The sequence below is a fragment of the Desmodus rotundus genome, chromosome 7 (genome assembly GCF_022682495.2).
Source record: "Desmodus rotundus isolate HL8 chromosome 7, HLdesRot8A.1, whole genome shotgun sequence".
In the NCBI taxonomy this organism is placed as follows: Eukaryota; Metazoa; Chordata; class Mammalia; order Chiroptera; family Phyllostomidae; genus Desmodus; species Desmodus rotundus.
The window spans coordinates 118,322,820-118,346,283 of record NC_071393.1 but is presented as its reverse complement, the minus strand read 5'-3'; the positions used below and the strand labels follow the sequence as shown (position 1 = coordinate 118,346,283).

Genomic DNA, 23,464 nt, shown 5'->3' with positions numbered 1-23,464 from the left:
TCTTTGGATAAGTCCCTGTTGCCAACTGTAGCCTCAAATGCTGACTGGGGACAGCAGTTTTTGCTCACATGGCACATGTGAGACCTGCTCTTTGGTTTTAGAGTGTAGCTTCCTTGGCAGAGCCTGGCCATCTGATGTCACGTCTGTAGGCAGCCTCCATTCCCTGCTCCTGCATGTGTATTTCATATGTCCTCCACTGGCCTGGTGCTCCCCTGACCGTCATTCCCCTTTCACCAGCACATTTATGCACCTGACCAGTCTGCTCTTACCCTCGGTCTCTCCTCCAGCTAGGATCAAAGGGCAGTTTCCCCTCTGGATTCCATTTCCATCTTCCTTCTCAGCCACCTGGAATCATCACTTCTCCTTTGCATCTTCCACTCTCCCTTTCTTCTGGTTGTTCCATCCATGTTGCTCTAGTCCATCACTTTTATTTATTTTTTTAAAATAATTTTTTATTTTCAACAGTCTCGTCATGGCTGCTTGTGTATATCTTTAGTTGTAGGATTTCTGTTGAGCTAGATTGCCATCGGTTCTCCGTGACAGTTGTTGGGTAGTTGTCACTTTGATGAGGTCACAGGAGGGTGCCAGCACCGCATTTACCCACGTCATCGTCTTGACCGGAGCCTCGTTCGTCAGATTCTTGTCGGAAAAGGAGACTATCAGAAGGCACGTACTATTGAAGTAACAAATTTCCAGTGTGATAGACATATAATTTATAGATATTTTCTCAAAGAAATGTAAATGTTAGAACCAGTTGGAAGCGAGATGGTATCAGGTACTGCAAATTCGTAAGAGTACTTTCTGACTCTGCTGGGCCTTTGTAAACAAATTTTATCTACTGTGTGGCTTATTTAGTAGGCACCTCAGAGTTCAATATCATAGAAGGTTATTAACTTTGAAGTTTTATGTAGAGCCTTCTTTAGCAATGAAAATCTTTTAACTAAAATGAGGCATAAACTTCGAATGTCTTTGATTCGTTTATTAATAGATTAATTTAGTTTAGCAGCACGCCTGGACCTGAGGGCTGGAGCTCAGTGGTTTTCTGACTGTAGTAAAGTGTAGCACAGTTTGTTTTTTTGTCTTTGTTTTACCTTTTACCTTCGGGAATTAAGTAGATTCCATGTGGTCTGGTCATGCGTATTCTAAGCAGTGGTCAAACCACATGGGACATAGCACATAATTCATTCATTTTAGCTCCACTGTGACTTTATTTTTTTACAGACTTAATTTTAGTGTGACTTAGTCTCATGGAGGAAAGAAGGGCTTTAAAGTCTGTGGTCATGGAAGTTCATTTTGAGAATCTTTTAATATATTTTTTTAAATTTTTATAAAAACTCCCAGCTCAGGAAAGAAACAGGAGATAGGGATCTTTTTATAAGTTACTTCTTAGTATTTCTTGTTTATCATTTTTTTTGGAATTTGTTTCATTTTGATCCTTGAAAATATGCCAAGAATGAAGTCTTAGTTTTGGAATTATTTTTCTTACTTGAAAACTGAAATTATAGAGGTTTTTTTGGCATTTCCCCACATCAGTATTTTACTTGAGGTGGCCGGGCAGAAGAACAGTCTTTCTGGATTTATTAGGAAGGAAAACCACTGAATGACAGAAATGTACAACCAAATTTACTTTATGAGACCTACTTTATCAGTTAAACTCTGGGCTCTGCATTCATGCAATCAGATAGTGTTTGTGACCCTTTCTTATAGGTTAGCCATCAAAGCTCCATGACTTTACCTGATTGGGTTGTTTTAAAATAAACAGAATTTGTGCCTTTCAAAAATGTTTTCCATATCTGTTAATTCAGTGAAATTAACCTCTCATTCTTAAGTGCTCTTGCAGTATGGAAAGGGAAGTTGTAAAGTTTTAAAAAGTGACTCAGAGTTAAATTCATGGTATTTCACCATTCGTTGGCAGGACTTTGTGTCATTGTATCAGGATTTTGAAAACTTCTATACAAGGAACCTCTACATGCGGATTAGAGACAACTGGAACCGGCCCATCTGCAGCGTGCCTGGGGCCCGAGTGGACATCATGGAGAGAGAGTCTCGTGACTACAACTGGTCGTTCAGGTGAGTCTTATTTGGGACATTATTTCTTAACAACAAAAAAGGAATTTTTTTCACTTGAGAAAATACTCTGTTGCAAATTTGACCGTATTTTGTCAAAACAGCAGAAGCTGAAAGTATACTACAGCATAATTAGGTCTTTTGCATATTGTTCATTGAGACATTTAAAATACATTTTTTATTAGTTTGATATATTGTTGAGTTATGGTTGAAAACAAAATTTGACCTAGTAAAATAAAACAAAGGACAAACTATCCTTTCTATTACACCACTTCCCAGAATCAAGTATCCGAATTTTTTTCTGGATATTTTGATTTCTCAAATGATTCAAGGTTATATGGAGTGTTTTTACTTAAATGAATTGAGTAGTTTAGAAAACTTTTTATATTTATAAAATTTTATTTTGTTGTTTAGATAGCTCAGGTATTATAATTACATTGTCATTATTTTTTTTAAAAAAGACAAGCAATACAAATAAATTGAAAGTCCCCCATGACAGCTTCCACTATCCCTCTGAAAATCCACTCCCCCACAAATGCTCACTCCCCAGAGGTAACCATTGTTATCAGTTTGTTGTGTATTATCTCTCCATATGTTTTCTGTGGGGCAATGTATGTACTAGGGTTACACATAGGTAGTTAGTTTCTCGATTTACAAAAATGGCATCATAATATAGAACTCATATTACATCTTGTTTTTTACTTGCTAACATATCAGTAGCATCCTTCTTGTGTGTATCTACAGCCAGCTCATTATCTGTGGTGGCTACTGAGTATTCTCCTGTATTGATGTATGTAGTGCATACATGCAGGTTAGGCTGCATCGTCCTATGTTAAAAACTCCCAAATCTCAAGGTGAAAGATCAGCAGTTTATTTCTTGTCCTCACTTCGTGGGCCTCTGAACCATGTCATCTTCACTTGGGGGCCACCCTGAGCTTCCACAATTTGCAGTGTCACTGGTTTGTGTGCCTGGGGGAGGGAAATGGTCAGCTGTGCAGTGTCTCTGTGGTCCGTTGCGTGGGCATTGCATTGCTGAGTCAAAGAGTCTGCACACCTTTTAATGGGTAAGTACTGCCACACTGCCTTCGAAGAAAAGTACCACCTGACATTCTTATCTGCAGTGCATGAAACTGCCCTGGCCAGCACTAGATGTGAGCAGCTTTTAAATCTTTGTCATTACTATAAATGAAAACTGGTATTTTAACTTTCATTTCGCTTACTGGTAGTGAGTTTGAGCTACTTTTTATTTAGACCATATTCTGTCTACTTGCCACATATAGTGCTTCCTTTTGTGTTTATTGTCACATGTAAGCATTTGACTTGCTCATGGGTTTCATGAACTTTCTTGCTATCGAAATACAGGTACACAGGGAATACAATCAAAGGTGTTATAAACATGGGTTCCTACAACTATCTTGGATTTGCACGGAATACTGGATCATGTCAAAAGGCAGCTGCCAAAGTTCTAGAGAAGTATGGAGTTGGCGTGTGCAGCACTCGGCAGGAAATTGGTGAGTGTAGGCTAGATTTGGCTAGCTGATGTTCTCAACTTTTTCACTCAGGCGGGAATAATACTGATAGAGAACTAGAATATTAAGTGTCCAGGTACATACTTGGCCATGTTTAGATCAGGTAAAGAGTGCTTTATTTTTCTGAATGATTTTAATGCTTTCAACACACTTTGAGATAGATTTATCTTTTCCATTATGTTATGCATACAGAATATCTCTAGAGAAGTTCCATACTATTGTTCCATTTATAACTTTAATGTTGACTTTATTGACTTTTGCAAATGATAGTGGCTAAAGAGCACTATTAATGTCTGAGCCTGTGAGCATATGAAGGTTAATCTATTTCTATACTGGTAACTGGGGCTAGTAATAATTCCTGCCTTGTAGATCTGCTTTAAGATTTAAATAGGCTAATTCGTGTAAAGTGCTTGTAAAATGGTAAATGCTTAATAAGTGCTAATTATTTTTATTAGTAGTACAAGTCTATAAAATGTAAGGGATAACAGATTCATGTAAAGAGACTTCAGTTAGTTAAAAGGAAGATTCCAAATTCTTCCATTTGGTTCCAGAGACTGATAACTGTAGAAGTCATAAGGCACCTTTCTGGATATTTATTACTGTGAATCATACCAAAACTTAGTGGATTAAAACAACAATTCATTGTTATTTCTTGTGGGTCTAGAGACTGGCAAGTACAGCAGGGTTCTCACTCAGGGTCCCCAGCGATGTGGTTAAGGAGCATTAACGACATACGGAAATCACACATCTTTGTGCCATTTGATATTTTATAAAGTGCTTGAACATACTACCTCTTTTGATCCTTGTAACGTGTCACGAGGTAGATAGAGCAAATATTATTATTGGTATTTAACAGAGGAGAAACTGAGGCCCACAGAGGTTAAATGACTTCATTAAGCTTTAAGGACACATAGCATCCAAGTTCAGCAGTCTTTCTCAGCATCCTTGCATGTAGCCAGTCTCCCTGATCAGTATTTTTCAGTCCTTAAGGAATTGAATACCAATGTAAAGTCACAATACAAATTTGCCAGTCAGATCAAAGTGAGAGAGGGTGCTAAACTGTCTTTTGCTGTGTAACAAACCATTCCAAAGCTTAGTGACGTAGAACAGAAACATACATTTATTTGCTTGCGATCCTGCAGTTTGGTGAGGGATTGACATTGATCTCAGCTCTGTGGGGTGTGGGGCGGGTCATTATGACTGAGGGTGGAGCATCTCCGATGGCTTCACCCTCACGTCTGCACCTCAGCAGGGCAGTGGGACAAGCTTAGGGCTGACCACACCCTCCCCTTAGTCTGTTATCCTCCAGAGTCCCTCTCTGCCCATAGTCTCTCTCTATAACAGGCTAGTTAGATTGGTATGTGTGGCAGCTAACTTCCAAAGTATAAAAGCAGATGTTTCTGGGCCTCCTAGGCCTAGACCTGGACGTACCGTGTGGGAACAGGAATGGGAACAGGAGTGGGAGAAATTGTTGGCAACCCTCTTACAGAAATTCTACCACAGGTTCTGAATCTGAGTTTAATTATTGTGCTGTTTATGAGCCGTTACTCTTCATAATACTGACTCCTTTATACCTTGGTCTGAGAAGGTTATAACATGTAGACTATGATTTCCTTTTTCCCCCCGATTACATGTAGTGCTACATTAGTTTCAGGTGTACACTCCAGTGATGAGACATAGCTTGTATAGCTCCCTAAGTGATCACCCTGATAAATCTCATACCCATCTGACACCATACATTCGTATTAGAATATTATTGACTGTATTCCCTGTGTTGTACTTTATAGCTCCATGACTGTTCTTTAACTACCAATTTGTATTTCTTAATCCTTCATCTTTTTCATCCGTCCCCCAGCCCACCTCCTGTCTGGCAGCTGTCAAAGTGACCACTGTATCTATGAGTTTCTGCTCTGCTAGTTCATTTATTTTGTTTTTTCATTTCAATGTATTTATTGCCATTTTATTGATCATATTTTGGTCTTTTTTTCCCTCTCTTCTTCTTAAAAAAGACCCTGTAACATTCCATAGAATACTAATTTGGTGATGATGAACTCCTTTAACTTTGTCTTGTCTGGGAAGCTCTTTATCTGTCCTTCGATTCTCAGTGGTAGCTTTGCTGGGTAGGTCCTTGCTTTTCATCGCTTGGAATACTTCCTGCCAGTCCCTTCTGGACTGCAGAGTTTCTGTTAAGAAAACAGCTGACAATCTTATGGGAACTCCCTTATAAGCAACTACTCTTGCTGCTTTTAAGAATCTCTTTGTCTTTAACCTTTGGCATTTTAATTATGATGTATCTTGGTGTGGGTCTCTTTGGATTCATCTTGTTTGGGACTCTGCACTTCCTGGACTTACATGTCTATTTCCATCACCAGGTTAGGGAATTTTTTTTACAATTTTTCCAAATACATTTTCAATTTCTTGCTCTCTGTCTTTTCCTTCCAGCACCCCTGATTCCCTGTAAATTATTGTTCATTTCAGTTAGCGTATCCTTTATTTTTTACTGGTACTTTTTTTAATGGTTTTCATGTCCTTTTTCATGCTGTTCAGGTTTTCTCTAAGTTCATCTACTTTTCCCCTAAGTGCATTGAGCATCCTTATAACCAGTGTTTTGAAATCTATATCTAGTAGATGGCTTGTCTCATTTTGTTTAGTTCTTTTTCTGGAATTTCATTCTTTTCTTTTATTTGGAACATGTTTCTTTGTCTCCTCATTTTGGCAGGCTTCCTGTGTTTGTTTCTGTGTACTAGGTAGAGCTGCTGTGTTTCCCAGCCTTGGTAGAGTGGCCTAATGCAGTAGGTGTCCTGTAGGGTCCAATGGCGGTCCAGTGGCACAGCCTCCCTTTCACCTGAGCTGGGCACTCCAGGTGTACCCCACTGTGTGGGATGTGTACACCTTTTTGTTGCAGTTGAGCCTTGCTGTTGACACATCAGTAGGAGGGATTTACCCCAGGATGATCGGCTGCAAGGACTGGCTGCAACCACCATGGAGGACCAGCTGTGCAGGGGCCCACACCACAGAGCAGGACTTACTTCAATAGGGCTCTGGTGCCCAGAGTCCTCCCCTTGAGTGTATCTCTTGTGGAGGTGGTTAGATGGTGCTTCAGTGTGGTTTGAAGCTGTCCACTGCGTGTGCTGGCTCTGGGACCTCCCAGGATATTCAGGCCAAGGTCAGCTGCTACCTGTGTTCAGCTTTGGGGCTACCTAGCATGAGCTATAAAGCGATCTGCAGATGGTTGCTACTTTTGTTGGGCTTAGAGGTGCCCACGAGAGGCCAAGCTACAAACCAAGACCAGCTGCTACTAGGGCTGGGCCTGGGACCACTTATCGAGAGGTATGGGGCACACCAAGGCCAGATGCTGCTTGTTTGAAACATTTTAGGAGGTTCCGAAGCCTTAGCTAAGACAGACTGTTCATAGGGAAAAGCCACTGGAAACATCTTGGGTGGACCCACAAGTTGGGTAGTGCAGAATCACCAGGGCTAGGTGTAAACAGTGTTAGCCAGGATGATGGGAGACTCAGTAATGGCGCCCGCCTGCTGGCAGTGTGGGCAGGGCGGAGTGGGAGGGTTCCTCAGAAAAGGAACAGTGGCCCCTGCCAGCACTTCTGTCTGGGAGAATGCTGCTTCTCAGCTGTCACCCTGAAGCCAGACAGTTTGGTTCCTCCCTGTATGTCCCTGATGTCTTTCTAGTTGCCGCCCCACTGCTGGGACTTGGAGTGAGTCCCAGTAAGTCCTCATGTGGGCCCTTTAAGAGAAACTGCCTGGGACTCTAGAAGTCCTCTGCCTTTTTCAGCCACAGTCCTCACTGGTTTTTATAGCCAGAGTTACAGGGACTTCTTTTCGTGGCACTGGAATCCTGGACTGGGAGGTGTGGTGGGGAGCCTGGGATCCCCTCACTCCTCAAGGGGGATCTTGACAGTAGATTTTTATTCACTACATGTGGGTGTGGGAACAGCCCATTCTTCATCTCTGTGCCTCCTATCAGTCTCAGTGTGGCTTCAAAGCCTTAGTTGTGGGACTTCCCTTCAGCTAGATTTCAACCATCTGAATGATGTTGGTTTTATAATTTAGTTGTATCTTTGATGTGGTTGTGGCAAGAAGTGAGTACCTCTTTTACCTATGCCACCATCTTGACAAGGTCTCTGTGATTTCTTACAATAAAGTAATGATAATGCTTAAATTGGGATTTGGTGATACTGACTTCACTAACTTCTTCACACAGGAAACCTGGACAAGCATGAAGAACTAGAAAAGCTTGTGGCGAGTTTCTTGGGAGTAGAAGCTGCTATGGCATATGGCATGGGATTTGCGACCAATTCAATGAACATCCCTGCTCTGGTCAGCAAAGTAAGACTGAGTCTGTCATGAGTGAAAACTCCCTTGTATACGTCTTATTTTGTTTTAAAAGCATTCAGAGCAAGCCAGAAACTATCCTAAACTTTAGGCTAAACATAGTTACCCAAAGATACTTCTGTCACAGATTTTTGGTAGGGGTATCCGTGGAGACCGCATCAGTTGAAGCTTTCTTGCTGGAAGCCGTGACCCTTTCCTCTTCCATTAGGTGACTCTTGCCTTCTTCACTTCATTCCAGTTTTGAAGAGATTCTAATAAATAACACCTCATAAAAGGCTAAAATTATGGAAGAAAGAATGTTTAGTTTTGAAAGTCATTTAACAGGTAGTTCGTTTATAAATAGAAAAATGTGAAAATACATACTTGTTCTCACTGTGATGTATGTTGCTCAGAGATATATGGACAAAACGTGTGTGTGTGTGAGTAATATTGGTTACTATAATGTAGGTTAAAAGTAATATATGTACACACACATTTAGATTGTGGGTAGAGTTTGGGGGGGACCGTAGAAAAGAGAAGCGGTAAGAGAGGATGTAAATCACACTGGCAGATTGGCACTGTCGGAACAGTTCCTCAAGGTTAGTTATTCTCGCTTTAACAATGATATCTGTGAATGGTATTGAAAAAAATCAGCAGGTTAATGGGCCAAAGACCTGAGTTTTTGTTTGGTTATATGGTCAGATTTAGCTGGGACTGTGAACAATGTCACAACCTCTCTAACCCTCATTTATTTACTTATTATCATTATTTGTGATACGAAGTACTTGAATTAGGTTAACTCTGAAGTCATTTGCAGTTATATAAATATATGTTTCCCCAGGGAACAGGTGGGAAGATAGAAAACAAATAGCAAGAGAGGAAATTTAAACCCAACTATATTGCTATCACATTAAATGTAAGTGGTTTATACATTCCAAATATTGTAGAAGTCAAAGATTGTCAGATTAGACCAAATTGAATAAGTTTCCACCAGGAACCTACATTAAGTTGAAAAACACAGGTAAGTTAAAAGTGAAAGGAGGGGGAAAGATACAGCATGCAAACAATCTAAAAAATGTTGGTGTGACTATATTAATATAACGATTCCAAAACAAGGAATATTTCTAGAGATAAAGGGGAACATTGTGTAATGACAAAGGTGTTACTTCATTAAGAGGACATAACAATTCTGTTTGTTTATTTTTTTATCCTTTCCCGAGGGTGTGTTTTCATTGCTTTTAGATAGATAGATAGATAGAATAGAGAGAGAGAGAGAGAGAGAGAGAGATGTGAGAGAAACATCGATTGGTTGCCTTCTCATACATGCCCCAACCCTACATCAAACCCACAACCTGGGTATGTGCCCTGATTGGAATCGAACCCATGACCTTTTGGTCTACAGGGCGATGCTCCAACCAACTGAGCCACACCATACAGGGCGAGGACATAACAATTTTAAATGTGTAGGCACATAATAACAGAACTTTTAAGTGCATGAAGCAAACATTGATGAGTCTGAAAGGAGAAATAGACAAATACAGAATTGTAATTAGTCATTTCAATAGCCATTTCTCAATAATTGATAGAAGAACTAGAATGAAAATCAGTTAGGATATAGAACATTTGAAAACACTATTAACCAACGACATTTATGAAATACTTCACCCAACAACAGCAAAACAGTTATCAAGATAGACCATTTTCTGGGCTATTAAACCAACCTTAACAAATTTAAGAGAATTGAAATTATTCAAAATATGTTCTCTAACCATAGTGGAATTAAATTAGAAATTAGTAACACAGAGATATCAGGAAAACCCTCAAATAATTGAAAAGTAAACAACACACTTTAAAGTGATTCATGGGTCAGAGAAGGGCAAATAGAAAGTACTTGAACTATAATATAATTTGTGAGGTGAAACTAATGCTCAGATGGAAATATACAGCTTTAAGTGCTTGTATTAGGAAAAAATAAGAGTTTGAATCAGTCATCTAAACTCCTAACATACGAAATTGAGCTGGGGGCGGGGGGGGGGGGGGGGGGGAGAGCAAATTAAACCCAAAGACCGGAAGGATCCAGTAAAGGTAAATACAGAAATCAGTGAATTAGAAAATAGACAATAGGAGAAATCAGTGAAACTAAAACTAGTTCTTGAGAAAGTGAATAAAATCTATAGCTCTCCAGCCAGACTGGTCAGGGTAAAAAGAGAGAAGATAGAAATCGGCAGCAGCAGGAATGAAAGAGGGTGCGTCACCGCACATCCTGTGGACGGTAACAGGGTGTAAGGAAGTAGTGACAAATCTGCAGGTAAATGCAACAGCTTCGCTATAGTGGACACATTTCCCGAGAGGCATGAACGTGTGGTTTGTTGACTTCACATTGATAACGGTACATTTGGGCATCATGAACTTGAGATTCTTATGTGGAATTTCTTAGAATTGTTTACACTAGTGGGGTCAAACAGTCCCCCGCTGCTTCTCTCGTGTGCTAACAGACGCTAAAAGTCACTGTCTAGGGTTAGGCGTCTTACGTACAGACATGGGAGACACAGCCTTCGACATCTTTGTGCAAATCAAACATCACAGTTGAAATGTCATTAAATATAGTTTAATCCAGTTTTAATATTTCTTCAAATTTTATACTAAATTTCTCAGTGAGGTGATTGATTACTCAACTTAAAGTCAGAGACAGACAGTTTATTGACTGAGAGCATGTGTTAGAGAAGTAGAAGCTTTTTATGTAGTCACTTCACATGCTTGTGACCTTGGGCAGGATGAGTAACTCCTTGGTTTCCACGTATGTGAAGTGGGGATATTAATAGTATCCGCCTCACAGATTTGTTGTGAGGATTAAAAGTGATATTGTATTTACAACCCTTAACATAATGCTTGAAACATACTAAACGTTTAGATGTTAACATTTAGACATTTAATTTTTATTTTTGAACAAAGGATGTAATAGAGTCTCATAGTATATTAGACAAAAAATAGATTGATACACGGAAATGGTGAATAAGGCTGTCTGAAAAGGAGGTGAGAAACCTAAAGAATACAGTCACATTGCAGATTTTGCCAGAAGAAAACTTAGATGGAAAGAGAAGAAAATGAAGTCGTGCAGATGGGGGGGGGGTCCTATTTGGAGTATAGTGGAATGCCAGGAGTGGTTAAGGAGAGGGCTTGAGGGCTTGCAGAAGAGGAATTCAGCCTCTCTTTATTTTTTTTCTCAGTTTCTCTCATTTTTTCCCCAATTTTAACACTTTTTTTCCAAAGATAAATTTAGACTTACGGAAGAGTTGCAAGAGAGTACAGAGAGTTCCTGTGTACCTTTCATTCAGCTTTCCTTTATGTTAATATATTACATAATTTTGTTGCTCAAGTGTTCCAGTTTTGGCCATTTTTCTTTCTAAAGCACTTTCTTTGTAGCATAACAAGATGCACCAGGCTCTTTTTACCTATCCTAACCTTGGGGTCAACAACTTAGTTCTCCACTGAGCCCTGGTTCCTTTTATTGGAGAACAGTATTTACAAAACCTCAGTCTGGTGTGTTTATTGTTACTGGGGTATCAAAAAACTATCAGGCCGTATTGGTGCCTCCAACTTCTCTTCATTTTTAATCTACTCATCTTTAGTTGGGGAACTTTTTCTTTATCTTTAATAAAAACTTGACATAAAGTAAAAATTTCAGACAGACAGTTGCTATCGTAAGTTTGTTAAGTATCCATCCAGGAATACCCTGTAATTAATCTATCAAATAAGTAAACAAACAAATACAGATATATATGTCTGTATATCTTCTCTCTTTGTTGTATTCACCTGGGAGCTAATACTTTCTACAACTTTTTTCATCTAACCAATTATTTTGAGGCCATTTTTGACAGAGAAACCTACTTCTAAGTTTAAATTTTATAGGCTGGAGCCTCCATGAGATATGGAAGAGTAAGAACTGGGGAAGAATTAAAAATCCTGAGAGCTTCAGACTTTTCTCGTTGCCTTAGCAGAACCCCGTGTTTACGTGGGTTTATGGGACAGGTGTGCTGCCTACTGTGCTGAGAGGGCACCTTTTGCGATTACATGGATTTAAAGTAAAGCTTCAGCGAATTTTAAGGGCAAAAGTAAGTTTGCACTTCATGTCATTTTAGGAATAGATTAATACGTGGGCCCCTAATTGAACTCTGGGTATGGTTAGGAGTGAGAGGAAGAACACACTGTTTCCACAGGCATTGTCCCCTTCGCTGCCTTCTCCCCCAAACGCTTCTTCCATGAATAAAAGAGTACATCATACCAAAACTCACGAAATTCCATGAAACTCCGAGACTGTATCAGACAGAGCAGATTTTAGGTATAAATAAAAAAATCTGTTGCTATATATATGAATATTTATGTTCATCTCAGGAATGAAGAAACTAAAAAGCTAGAATTTTGCATCTGGTACATTAATTTTGCAAAATATAAATGTATATACACTTTTTGAAATTGATAGCTTTGCTGTTGTATAGGCTTCCCTTAATAAGATATAATTATTATTAATGACTTTAGCATTTGGTAATTTGTATAATGAAACTCCTCCCTTCATCCTCTCCCCGCCCCGCCCCCAGCTTCTTACGTCCTGTGCTTGTGATTTTGCAGGGTTGCTTGATTCTGAGTGATGAACTGAACCACGCGTCGCTGGTGCTAGGAGCCAGGCTCTCAGGAGCAACCATTCGGATCTTCAAACACAACAGTGAGTTTGTTGTGCAGTTTGCTGTTGACCTGAGTGTGTTGTATTCTTTGGGTTAGTGACAGTGGTAACATTGGTTACATTAATAATAGAAAACATAAATGAAGCTGAAGTAACAACATTTAAAATGTCCTTCTGGTCCAATCTTTTAAAAGTTATTTTCTTCCACCTGGTGATAAAAATAAAGGCAGAAGGAAGCCATTTGGTAAAAATAGGACATTCTCCTTTTATTTGACTTTCTAGATGTCAGTGGTGTACCTTGCCATAACACTAGGGGTGCTGAGATGATTAAAGCAGGCTCCCTGGTCTCAAGGATCTCTGACTAATGAAGACTGTAGACAAACCAGTAGTTAGAATACAGCGTACAGACACTGGGGTACAGATATGAGCAGTTGCTGTGAAGGCACAGAGGAAGGTGGTGCTAGGCCAGACCTTCTCCCTAAGGGAAGTATCTCTGTGCATTACTAAAATAATTATTTGCAATAACAATGCATAACTTTTGTAGTGAAAACACATCTGGGGAGGAAGGAAAGATCGCCAAACTGTATGGTTAATACCATCTGTTACCAAAATGAGTGCATGCGCAGACAGAATTCCAGAAGAGCACACCCCCAAATGTGGGGTTTGTGCTCCTGGTTGGAAGATCACAGGTGGTAACACCTTTCTTCCTTCTGTCTTTGTCTTGTCTAACGTGCTTTACAATGAGGATGATGCAAATAGCACTTTGTTTATATAAACGGGACTTACTGATTTATTACCTTTGTGGAGCCTGCTCTTTCTTACAGGACATTGTGAACTTGGTTAGGCAATACATGTGACCCTGCTCCTCCCCGAGTGCCAGGGAGGCAGGCATTGTCTGCACATGCCCTTACTCCGTCATCTCTCAGTTTGCTTCTGAATTCTTCTACCAGAAATGGTGCTACCTGCACACGTTTTGCTCAATGGTCTGATTAATGCCTTAGGATGAATTCCTAGCAGTCTTAGAATGCCTGTTTAAAAGGGCACAAATGGTTTTGTACTTTTCCAAATTGCCTCCAAGCATTGTACCGATTTTTACTCAACACCATGATAGTGACTCACAAGCCACCATAGACCATTATGGATCATTTTAAATCCTTTCTACTCTAGTAAGTGAATAACATGTTAATTTCTTTGATTATTAAGTATCGAACAACTTTTTATCCAATGTTGCATTTGTATTTCTTTGTAAATTGGCCATTTTCAAATGGTTTCTCCTTTTTACTAATTATAAGAGCCCTTTATCTTTTCTTTTATAATACAGTATTTTTAATTTTACTTTTAACTTTGTTTTCAGTGTCTTGCTGTGCAGACTTATTAAAATGCTTATGTTGTCACATTTCTTGCCTTATGACTTGGATTTTGCGTTAATGCTTTCCATATTCAAAGATAATAGGGTTAGTCTCTCATTTTCTTCCGGTAGTTTTGTGGTATGTTTAAATTTAAATCTTTATTTTTCGTGTGATTTGGGGAGTCTAATATGGGAGAGACACTGAATTTATTCACTAAGTTGATAATCTGGTTAAGTACCCTACTACAGATATTTCCTCTTCATCTAAAGTTTTCAGTCACTGTCTGTTTGTCCCTTCTTTGCTGTATGTAAACAGAGGAAACTAAAACAATGAGCACATTTTTACCTGGCTCTTGCTGGTTGCCACATCCTGTCCTCTGCGGCAGGACTGGCAGCTTCAGATCGGACCCACTCCTGTGGCAGCCTCTCCTGTGTCTGGGTTGGGTAGCAGACAGATTGTGTTCTTACGAATAACTGGAGGTATAAATCCAGTCACAGCCTATGGCCATCTCATTTGTGTTTTTATTACTTTATTTCTCTTTTCTACCGAAGTCATTTTTTATGAAAAGAGCAAAATCATGTGACTTTGTAACGCCCTCCTTCAGTGAGGAGCAGTAAGGACTATAAAGTCAGATTTTATGATAGTGTTCCTCCCATGCTCGTTAAGTACACCCCAGATGTTGCATAGATTTTGGGGGAGGGGCAGTTCTTAAGGACAGTGTTTCAAGGCAAAAAATTTAAGTGTGTAGTCAGTGGGCTTCAAAGCATTTACCCCCAACAGGAAAATTATGGCCCTCATTAATGGTAGTAGCAGCCACGTTGTTTCCTGCGCCTGTTAGCACCTTAAGGACCAACAGAACCATAAGAACTTGGTTGTGTACACATAGCAGATCAAATTGGACTTGGAACAATCTCAACTGATTGTCAGGCTTGCTTAAGGCAGAGATTTGCTCATTTAGGAATTCAACCTAAGGCACTAATCAGGCTGGTGTGTTTTTAACCCACTACCAAGATAAAGCTATTTAAGAAGCATTTATTAAAAAATGTTAGGTGAGAGGAAGTGGGCATGTCCTTAGAAGTTTCCCCCCCATATTCGCTTTTTAGGAGGTGTATATATTTATAGTAGCTTTTCATACTCTTGCTCAGTCTTCTTAATGCGTTATTTCTAAATGACTCACTAGGATTAAAGATACATTTGACTTTACAAATACAAAGAAACTAACTGAATGGCAAGGTATGTAACATGAAACATGGGTCATTTCATAAGCCTGCTAACCAACTTACTCAACTGTGCCACAGTCATTTGTTGAGTTTCTGTGGTTTTGAATATGTTACATTTTAAATGAGATTTTCATTCAGGCTAACAGTAGCTCCCTCATTTTGCCCTATCTTTTTCTGCCCTGTTCTGATTTTGTTAATGCCCTTTGCTGTCTGAGACGCACTTCCTGAGTAAGAAATGTGTATTTGCGTTTCCGGAATAAAGTTAGTGAAGAGGAAGGTACTTCATGCTGACAGTCTTTTGTGTGTGCTGTAGACATGCAAAGCCTAGAGAAGCTGCTGAAAGATGCCATTGTGTACGGCCAGCCTCGGACTCGAAGGCCCTGGAAGAAGATTCTAATCCTTGTGGAGGGAATATATAGGTACTCCCGCTTTATTAGTCTTGTCTTTCTGGTGGAAGCAGAGTAAGCACGAGAATAGAAGTCTTTTTGTCTTACTCTTTCCATCATGCTACATGGTCCCCAAGACCCCCTTCTACTTGGACCCTTTATTTTTCTGTTTGTAGAGGGAATTTATACATAGGGTCAAGAATTGGAATATGTTTTCTAATATGTCAAAACAAATTATACACTTTTAATTTTAAGAACTATTTCGGTTACCTTTTTGCAGCCATTACACTTACTTTGTTACCTCCTCATATTTTTAAATCCTTTCTTATATAATTTCAGTTGCATACGCAATGTAATGCAACGTCTAATGTTGCTTATAGCTTTCGAAGAACCTGCTGTGAGTCTTATTCCCTTGTGGCAAACTGGGATTAATTGTGCCCTGGTACTTGTTTCTAAAGACCCAGTCAGTCTCCCTTCCCCGCGATGCCTGCATCACTACAGCATTATCTAGCGTTGCCAATTTAAAACCACAGGCAGAGTTGTTAGGCTATTTCACAAAGCAATAAACTTAAGAAATTAATAATAATAAAGTGTCTGGCTCCCAATTTGGGGAGTTAAGGAGTCTCAGTGTATGTATTTTTTACTGTTTTGCCAGCATGGAGGGATCTATTGTCCGCCTTCCTGAAGTGATTGCCCTTAAGAAGAAATACAAGGCGTACTTGTACCTAGATGAAGCTCACAGCATCGGGGCGCTGGGCCCCACAGGTCGAGGTGTCGTAGATTACTTTGGCCTGGATCCTGAGGATGTGGATGTTATGATGGGGACATTCACCAAGAGCTTCGGTGCTTCTGGAGGATACATTGGAGGCAAGAAGGTAAGTGGACCGTGAGAACTGAGCAGTTAAGGATAAAGGCACTGGCTGCTAGATGCGGTCATTCTCGTTTAGCAGACAGCGTCCTGCACTGGGATGTGGAGACCCTCACTCTGTTTGTGGCTTTGGCTCATAGTGCCAGCGGGGCCACACTTCAGCTGCCTGGTGAGTGGTGACTCTGATGCCCCAAAGGCCGGTTCTGTTCATTGTCTGTTGTTTTCTGGTTTGAGCTGCGCTCTAAACTACATGCTGGCTTGAGATAGAGAATGCCCTCTTGTGTGAAAGCACACAGTGGTGCTGCCTGCTTCGCAGCCTTTCGCTGGGTTCGAGCTGTGCTCACAGTCCCAAAGTGGCAGGGCTGTCCTGGGGGCCGCTGGGAATAAAAGACCAGTTTTCCTGCCCTTGGACTCAAATGCATCGTGGGTGAGCATAGAGATGGGAAGAAAAAAGGTTATTTTGCTAGCTCTGGTGTATATAAGGCTTTGGTTTTTTCAATTTAAAAAGTATATTATCAACTGAGGCATTTGAGACATGTGGCGTAGTAAAATGTTTGAACCATGGAGACAGAGGCCTGGGTTTGAATATTTCCCTAACTTTGTGAGACCTTGGGCAAAGCACTTAACCTTTCAATTTCCTTATCAGTAAAACCGAGGTAAATATGCCAGCGTATAAGATTGTAGTAAGGGTTTAAGGGATATAAGGGTTTAAGGAATAGTAATACATGTCCATGCCACAATATGGATGAACCTTGAAAGCATTAAGTTAAAGAAGGGAGTCAGAAAAGGTCACATATTATATTACTTCTTCTGTGTGATACATCCAAACTAGGCAAATCATAGACAAAGAAAGTCAGTCCGAGGTTGCTGGGAGCTGAGGAGATGGGAGAAGTGGAAAGTGACTGCTAATGGGTGTGAGGTTTCTTCTTCGAGGTAACGAAAGCGTTCTAAAATTGGGTAGTGATGAAAGTTCTACAGCTCTGTGAACATACTACAAAACACTGAGCAGTACACTTCTAAAAAGTGATTTCTCAAAAACTGCAGTTTTAGAGGGGGAAAAACAATGTATGTTAAGTATTTATATGTGGTCCATAGTAGGTACTCGTAAATGTCCTTAATTCCTCTTTCAAACTCTGGAAATCTTAAAGCATGGACTTTCTCTTAATAATTGATTGCCTTTTAGGGAATATCCATTATTAGTAGTTTTGGTCAAGTTTGATATATAGATTTTTTTACCTCTGATTTTGTTAATGGGGCTAGGCTCACTTTGGAGAGTCGATTGCTTTTGGGTAAGATTTGTTGCTAAACCAAAGAAAAATTATACTCTGGGAGATCATTTTGGTACAGTATATTTATGCTATTGTGGGTTTTATACAATTTTGAGTATTTTTTGAAGTGATAACACTAAAAAAAAGCTACATTTTATGTCTTGGTTCTGATACATAACCCTTTTTGTGTGAATATTTAAAGATTTAGTGAAATTAGAAGGTATCAGAGATTAGGGATAGACAGCTGATTGTTTTGAAAACCTCGGATCTGACAGACAAGGTCCATCTTTATTCTTTATTGCAGGCTTTAGTGTTCTCGTGAAACACCCAGTGAATTTCTGACACATTTATATCATTTCATAAATCTTCATGTGGAGGATATTTAATGCCTTTAAGTTGATTTAGAGAGCTTTGTTTCTTTGATTTAGGTGTGTAAAGATGGGCTTTGCAGGCCTGGGGTAAGAGGCAGATGAGGTTTTCTGTAATATTGTACTTACAAGTAAGCCATTGTATCCAAAAGTAATCAAACACTTTCTTGTTTAATTCAGCATCGTAGATCTATTTATAACACTAAGTGTTCCGTTCTCCAAATGTAGAGGTCTTCTTTAAAACCGGTGTCTCATCTTTCCACATTGTGGCGTGTTTAAGAAACAAAACCTAGAAGCCTAAGGATGTTGCTGTGAGTCTGACGCATTTGCTGACAGTGTATTTTGACCGTGTTGCCTCTCAGACTGGTGTCCCGGTTCCAGTGCCGTGGAAGGGAGGACCCGGTTCTCCCGGAGAGTAGGCAGTGACACTGCCAGTGCATGCAGGCAGCGCCTCTAATGACGTGCTTCTGTGAATCCCCCAGGAGCTGATAGACTATCTGCGAACACATTCTCACAGTGCAGTGTACGCCACGTCACTGTCGCCTCCCGTGGTGGAGCAGATCATCACCTCGATGGAGTGCATCATGGGGAAGGATGGCACCACCCTTGGTAAGTCGTTCTTTCCTTAGAACATGTCCTGGGCTCAGGAAATACTCAGTGACCAAACAAACTCTTTTCTGAGCTTTCTTCCTGAAATGAGGAGTTAGGTGCCCTAATCAGCAAGCTGGCAAGTATGTGAGCCCTCGGTTGCTGCGGACATCTTTCAGGGTGTTGGTTACACGTGCCGTGAGCACAAGCCTGTTGAATTTTCTTTTCTGTGCCTGGTGAGGCTCTAACGTCACTGTCCCACCCACCCCTGTAAGTCACAGGTAATGAGCCTACAATTCAGGGTCTTTCCTGAATTGCACAATTTTATGTGAAAATATAATTCACTCTGTAGTGATATTTCAATCCCATTGTATTTAAAAGCTGCCGTTTCTGTGAATTAGCGTCCTTGGTTTAATGCCTTTTAAAAGAATTTGTAATTTAACACGCAGTAGCTAATAAAGGTCATCTTGAATTTGTTTGCTGTGCCTTTGGTGGCATTTGTAGACTAGATGTCCTGACTTAAACATACTAAAGTGACCAGTGAAGTATGAAGTTTGCTTTCCCATTTGTCCTTTGTCCTAGTTGACATTTGTCCTTTCTCACTAGAGGGCAGTGTTAACTGCAGAAAAAAGGGCAACAGCTGGATTTTTTTCATTTTGTTTTTTCACCTTTTGAAGTATTTCTATGGTGAGTAAGAGACATACATTAATTGTACATTTTGGTTTTTAATGCTTCTAAAATCAATTTTACTCTCATGAAAGGTCTCACATTCTCAGCCTTGAGCTCTCCGCTTTTCAGTTAAATAACACTGCTGTGAGACTGATGTGGTTTGCATTGAGAAATAAGAAAGAAACAGTATGCCTGATTTTGATTGATTTAATTCTGTTTACTTCAATCAGAATTTTACCTTAATATTATTTCTGATCTGTGACACATCCTTATTATCTCTAGTGAGAGATTTTTGGAAATAGATTTTGGAAGCATGGATCATTTTTTGTTTCATGAATTGATTCCTGGAGAAAGAAGACATTTCTTTAATGTTGTGAACACAGCATGGAGCCTTGTGAGTAACTCACTTTGAACAACAGTCACACCTCTACCTTCTGTCCTTCCTGTGCGGTGTTGCTGGGAACCGTGTGCTTGGATCCGCGATACAGCTCTCTGTCTTCCCATCTACACAGATAGGTAGCACTTACCGAGTTACTTCACGTCGGTGCGTCAGCCTTACTTGTGTACGCCCTTGAAACAGCACACAGCTTTAGGTGACTGAAAATCAACTTTGGATCATTTATTTGCCCTGCGGCTTTGTGTGATGCGTGACCTCTGGATAACTTACCTGTACTAAATGATGAAATCGAGGTGGTAAGAGATGAAATACGGTAATTAGATACAGGCTTCGGGTTAGCACTCATTTTCCTAAGCTTAGTGGCATGAAACAACAGCCACCTTATGCTCACAGACTCTGCGGGTCAGGAATTCGGTCAGGGCACAGCAGGGATGGCTTGTCTTTGCTCCACAGTATCTGGGGCTTGAGCTTAACCCAAGCTGCTGGGTTAGACTCAGATGGCTCGGAGCTGGGATCATCTGGAGAATTCTTCACTCACATGTCACCTGGGCTGGAGTGACTTGGAGGATAGGCTCGGCGGAGGCTGTGACCAGAACACTTTCACGTGTCCTCCCCACGTGGCACGTGCCCCTCATGGCATGATGACTGGAGTGTTCAGAGAACCTGCTTCAGAGAGCAAGCGTCCCAAAGAACCTGCTGAGTCCCCCGACCTCCTCTGGCCTGTTGTTAACAAGCAGGTCACTAAGGCCAGCCCAGATTGCTGGACGTGGGACGTCAGACTCCACCTCAAATGGCAAGTGGGTCAAAGAATTTGTGGCCATTTTTTACACTTGCCACTACCAGCTTTTAAATAATCTATTTTTAAAATTACTCCCTAAAACTTTGAATTAGTATGACAAACTTCTGTTGGCTATGTTTGTTGGCTATTTTTCTTCCAAAATACAGAATAATGAAAATCTAACCAAAAGTAGACATAAATACCATTTCTCATAAAGCCTGCTACCTGATCTTAATTAATTTGGCCTGACCTATTTCAGATTTGAGTGCTTTAAGGTAACGCTTATTTTTATGGCACCAATGAATGCATCCTTTTAAATTGTCGTCGTAGAAAAAAGTGTGAATTACGCTAGAGCGCTTTTACTGTGCCTTAAGGTGTTGTCCTTTAAAAAGAGGCACCTGTAATTAATTACCTGTGTGATTTTTATAATAGAATCCCCTGCTTTAAGAGAAACTTAATTTCTTGTGTTCAGGACATGGCATTTCATTAATTTCACAAACTTAAGGTATCTCGTTATATGTTAGACTCTGTGAATCAGAAGCCACAGGAAACGGGCGTATAAGCAGATCATTTAAGTGAAGTGTGTACTTGGGGAGTATTGGGGATGCAGGGGATGATGGGTTGTTGCATTAGTCCCAGAGATTAGGGTAGCGTAGAAAAACTGTAGTTTTATTAATTATTCACCACGCGCTGTATGTGAGAAAGTGGTAAGTACTTTGTGGAAACGGTAAGCCGGGGAGGTGTGTGATCAGGAGTTCTGGGGACCCAGTTTGCAATTTTAAATAGGGTAGTCATTGAAAAGGTAAGATTTTAGCAAGGACTTGAAGTGGGTGAGGACTTAGCCCTGAAAATCCGGGGATAGACGACCCTCAGATGGAGGCAGCTGTCTCCTGTGCTTTGATGCTTTTACTCTGTGTTCAGCTACAGCAACGAGGCCACAGTGGCCGGAGCATAATAGTAAAGGTAGAGCGTGAGGGGACGTGAGTGAGGGGAGGAGACAGGTTGTGTGGAGGGTAGAAGTTCTGACAGGAGGCGATCTAACCTTGTAAGAGTATTAGGTTGACACAGAAAGACACGTTTTTGGTTACTAGGATGAAATGGAATAAAACATTAGAATAATGCCATTACAGAAGGATGGAGACTTTACCAGAAATGCACTTTTGGTCAGTAGGCAGTATTACTGGGCAGAAACTTCAAAAGTCTGTTGGTCACCTTGTGTAGAGAGGCTTAAGGATTTCGTGGTGTGCTGTGTAAAAGTATGAGTTTTACCACAGCTGGATGTGTGAAAGCTGACTGACCGTTTGCTCACATTTGTCCAAGTGTATGTCCTCTGCCCTGTCAGGTTGTAAGTTCTTTGAGGGCAGACACTCGTGTGTTGCTCTTCCTTTGTATCTTAAATCGTGCGGATTTCAAGACCTTAAAGTCAATAATTATTTGACTTCCTTCTTCTCAAAATTATTATCTCTTCCCCAAATAGAATGTAAACATAAAAACAGGGAGTTTTGGCCATCTTATCTTGTTCGCTCTGTTCCTTCCGTTTAGAACTGTGTTTTGCACATAGTAGGCGTGAGTAAACGCTTGGTGAATGATTAAATGAATGATCTTTCGGTGCCTTGGAGAGAGGCGATGCAAGATGCTAGTGACCTGTGATTCAGTCCATTATGTTCTTTACCTCTGGGAAGTTGAGAGCGCTGTATACCTAAAGAGGCTGAGATCAGCCTTTCAGGATTACTCTTGAATTGGAGCCTCGTGTGTATTGACCAGTGTGACTTACGAAAAAATAGACAATAGATTTATGATTAATAACTTGGTTTTCTAAATATGAATGCAGTATTTGATTTGATGCTACTAGTTATTTTCTCTTAGTGGGAAAATCTTCACACAGTTGGCGTGGCCTTTGCTGTCTTAGCCAGGCCCTCTTGTAACCAGAAGCGACTGTTTGTGAGCCAGCCTTCCAAGCCAGGGAAGCTTTTGCTCCATTCTAGCCAGCAGGTTCTGGATCTTGCTGATGATATAGGTAAGGAAACTCATCCTCAGAAGAATACTAACAATCAAATTAGGATACAGCAGCTAAATTTGCTTTCTTATCAATAGGACTTACAGATAAGCATAAAGCAGGTTAGAGTTGAACTTTAAGTACTTGTCATTAAATACTTCACTGGATTTTAGGCTCGTCTATTAACCTCTGTTCTATTCCAAGCAAAAATATCACCTGTGTCAGACTGTGGGGTTTATGGCACTATATGTTCTTTACAGTGTTCTCTACTGTTCTCTCTCTGTGGGCTTAGCAGGAGTTTTCTCCTTTTTTCCCCCAAACCAGAAAGAGTGGATCTGAAATAGTGGTTTCATAATAATTACACCATGAACTATGAAATGTTGTACAACTCTTTCATTTAAAATGAAATCAAAACTAAAATTTGACTTGAGTTCTTAGTGGTTAGAAAAAGAGAAAACACTTAGCCTTGACAGTTGGAAAACTTTCTTTTAACACAAATGTAGGGAAATAATATAATACTGCTTTTAGTTAGTTTCTAGTGTTGCGATCAGTTATAGCTAAAGCATGGAAAGTTAAGCTATAGTTATAAACCAGATGTAAATATCAAAAACCTTGACAGTGTAAAAGTAGCCACAAGAAGGCCAGAGATGGAGAAAGGGGGAAGGAAGGTATGTCAGTTTCTATTATCATATTTGGTGGAGAGTCAGATACTACCTTAAATGTATAAATAACACATTTTGAAGTTAAGAAGTAGTCTTTAAATTTTTGAAGTTACATAATTAGCCTCCTTCTAGAAGACTTACAAATAATAACTTTACAAAAATTGGTTGTGATTAGTGGAGGCAACATGAAAAGTGGTAGTATCTATACACTACCTGAGGTTGGTGGAACAAGAACAGAGGTGTAAGTGAGTTATTCAGCATTGTGGTGCTAGCTACCAGAAAAGCCAGGAACAGAACCTGGAGCCACGTGCT

The 23,464-nt window shown here is 40.1% G+C and overlaps 1 protein-coding gene across 2 annotated transcripts in view; it reads left to right on the top strand.

Annotated features, from left to right (window-relative positions):
- Window positions 1-23,464, top strand: part of SPTLC2 (serine palmitoyltransferase long chain base subunit 2) — a 100,301-nt gene that overhangs the window by 32,709 nt on the left and 44,128 nt on the right. For both annotated transcript variants that reach the window (XM_045201186.3, XM_053928874.1), the window contains exons 3-9: window positions 1,916-2,070; window positions 3,430-3,578; window positions 7,816-7,940; window positions 12,552-12,645; window positions 15,486-15,591; window positions 16,214-16,433; window positions 18,545-18,671. In XM_045201186.3, coding sequence (XP_045057121.1) covers window positions 1,916-2,070; window positions 3,430-3,578; window positions 7,816-7,940; window positions 12,552-12,645; window positions 15,486-15,591; window positions 16,214-16,433; window positions 18,545-18,671 — 976 coding nt within the window. The remainder of the gene's footprint in view (window positions 1-1,915; window positions 2,071-3,429; window positions 3,579-7,815; window positions 7,941-12,551; window positions 12,646-15,485; window positions 15,592-16,213; window positions 16,434-18,544; window positions 18,672-23,464) is intronic.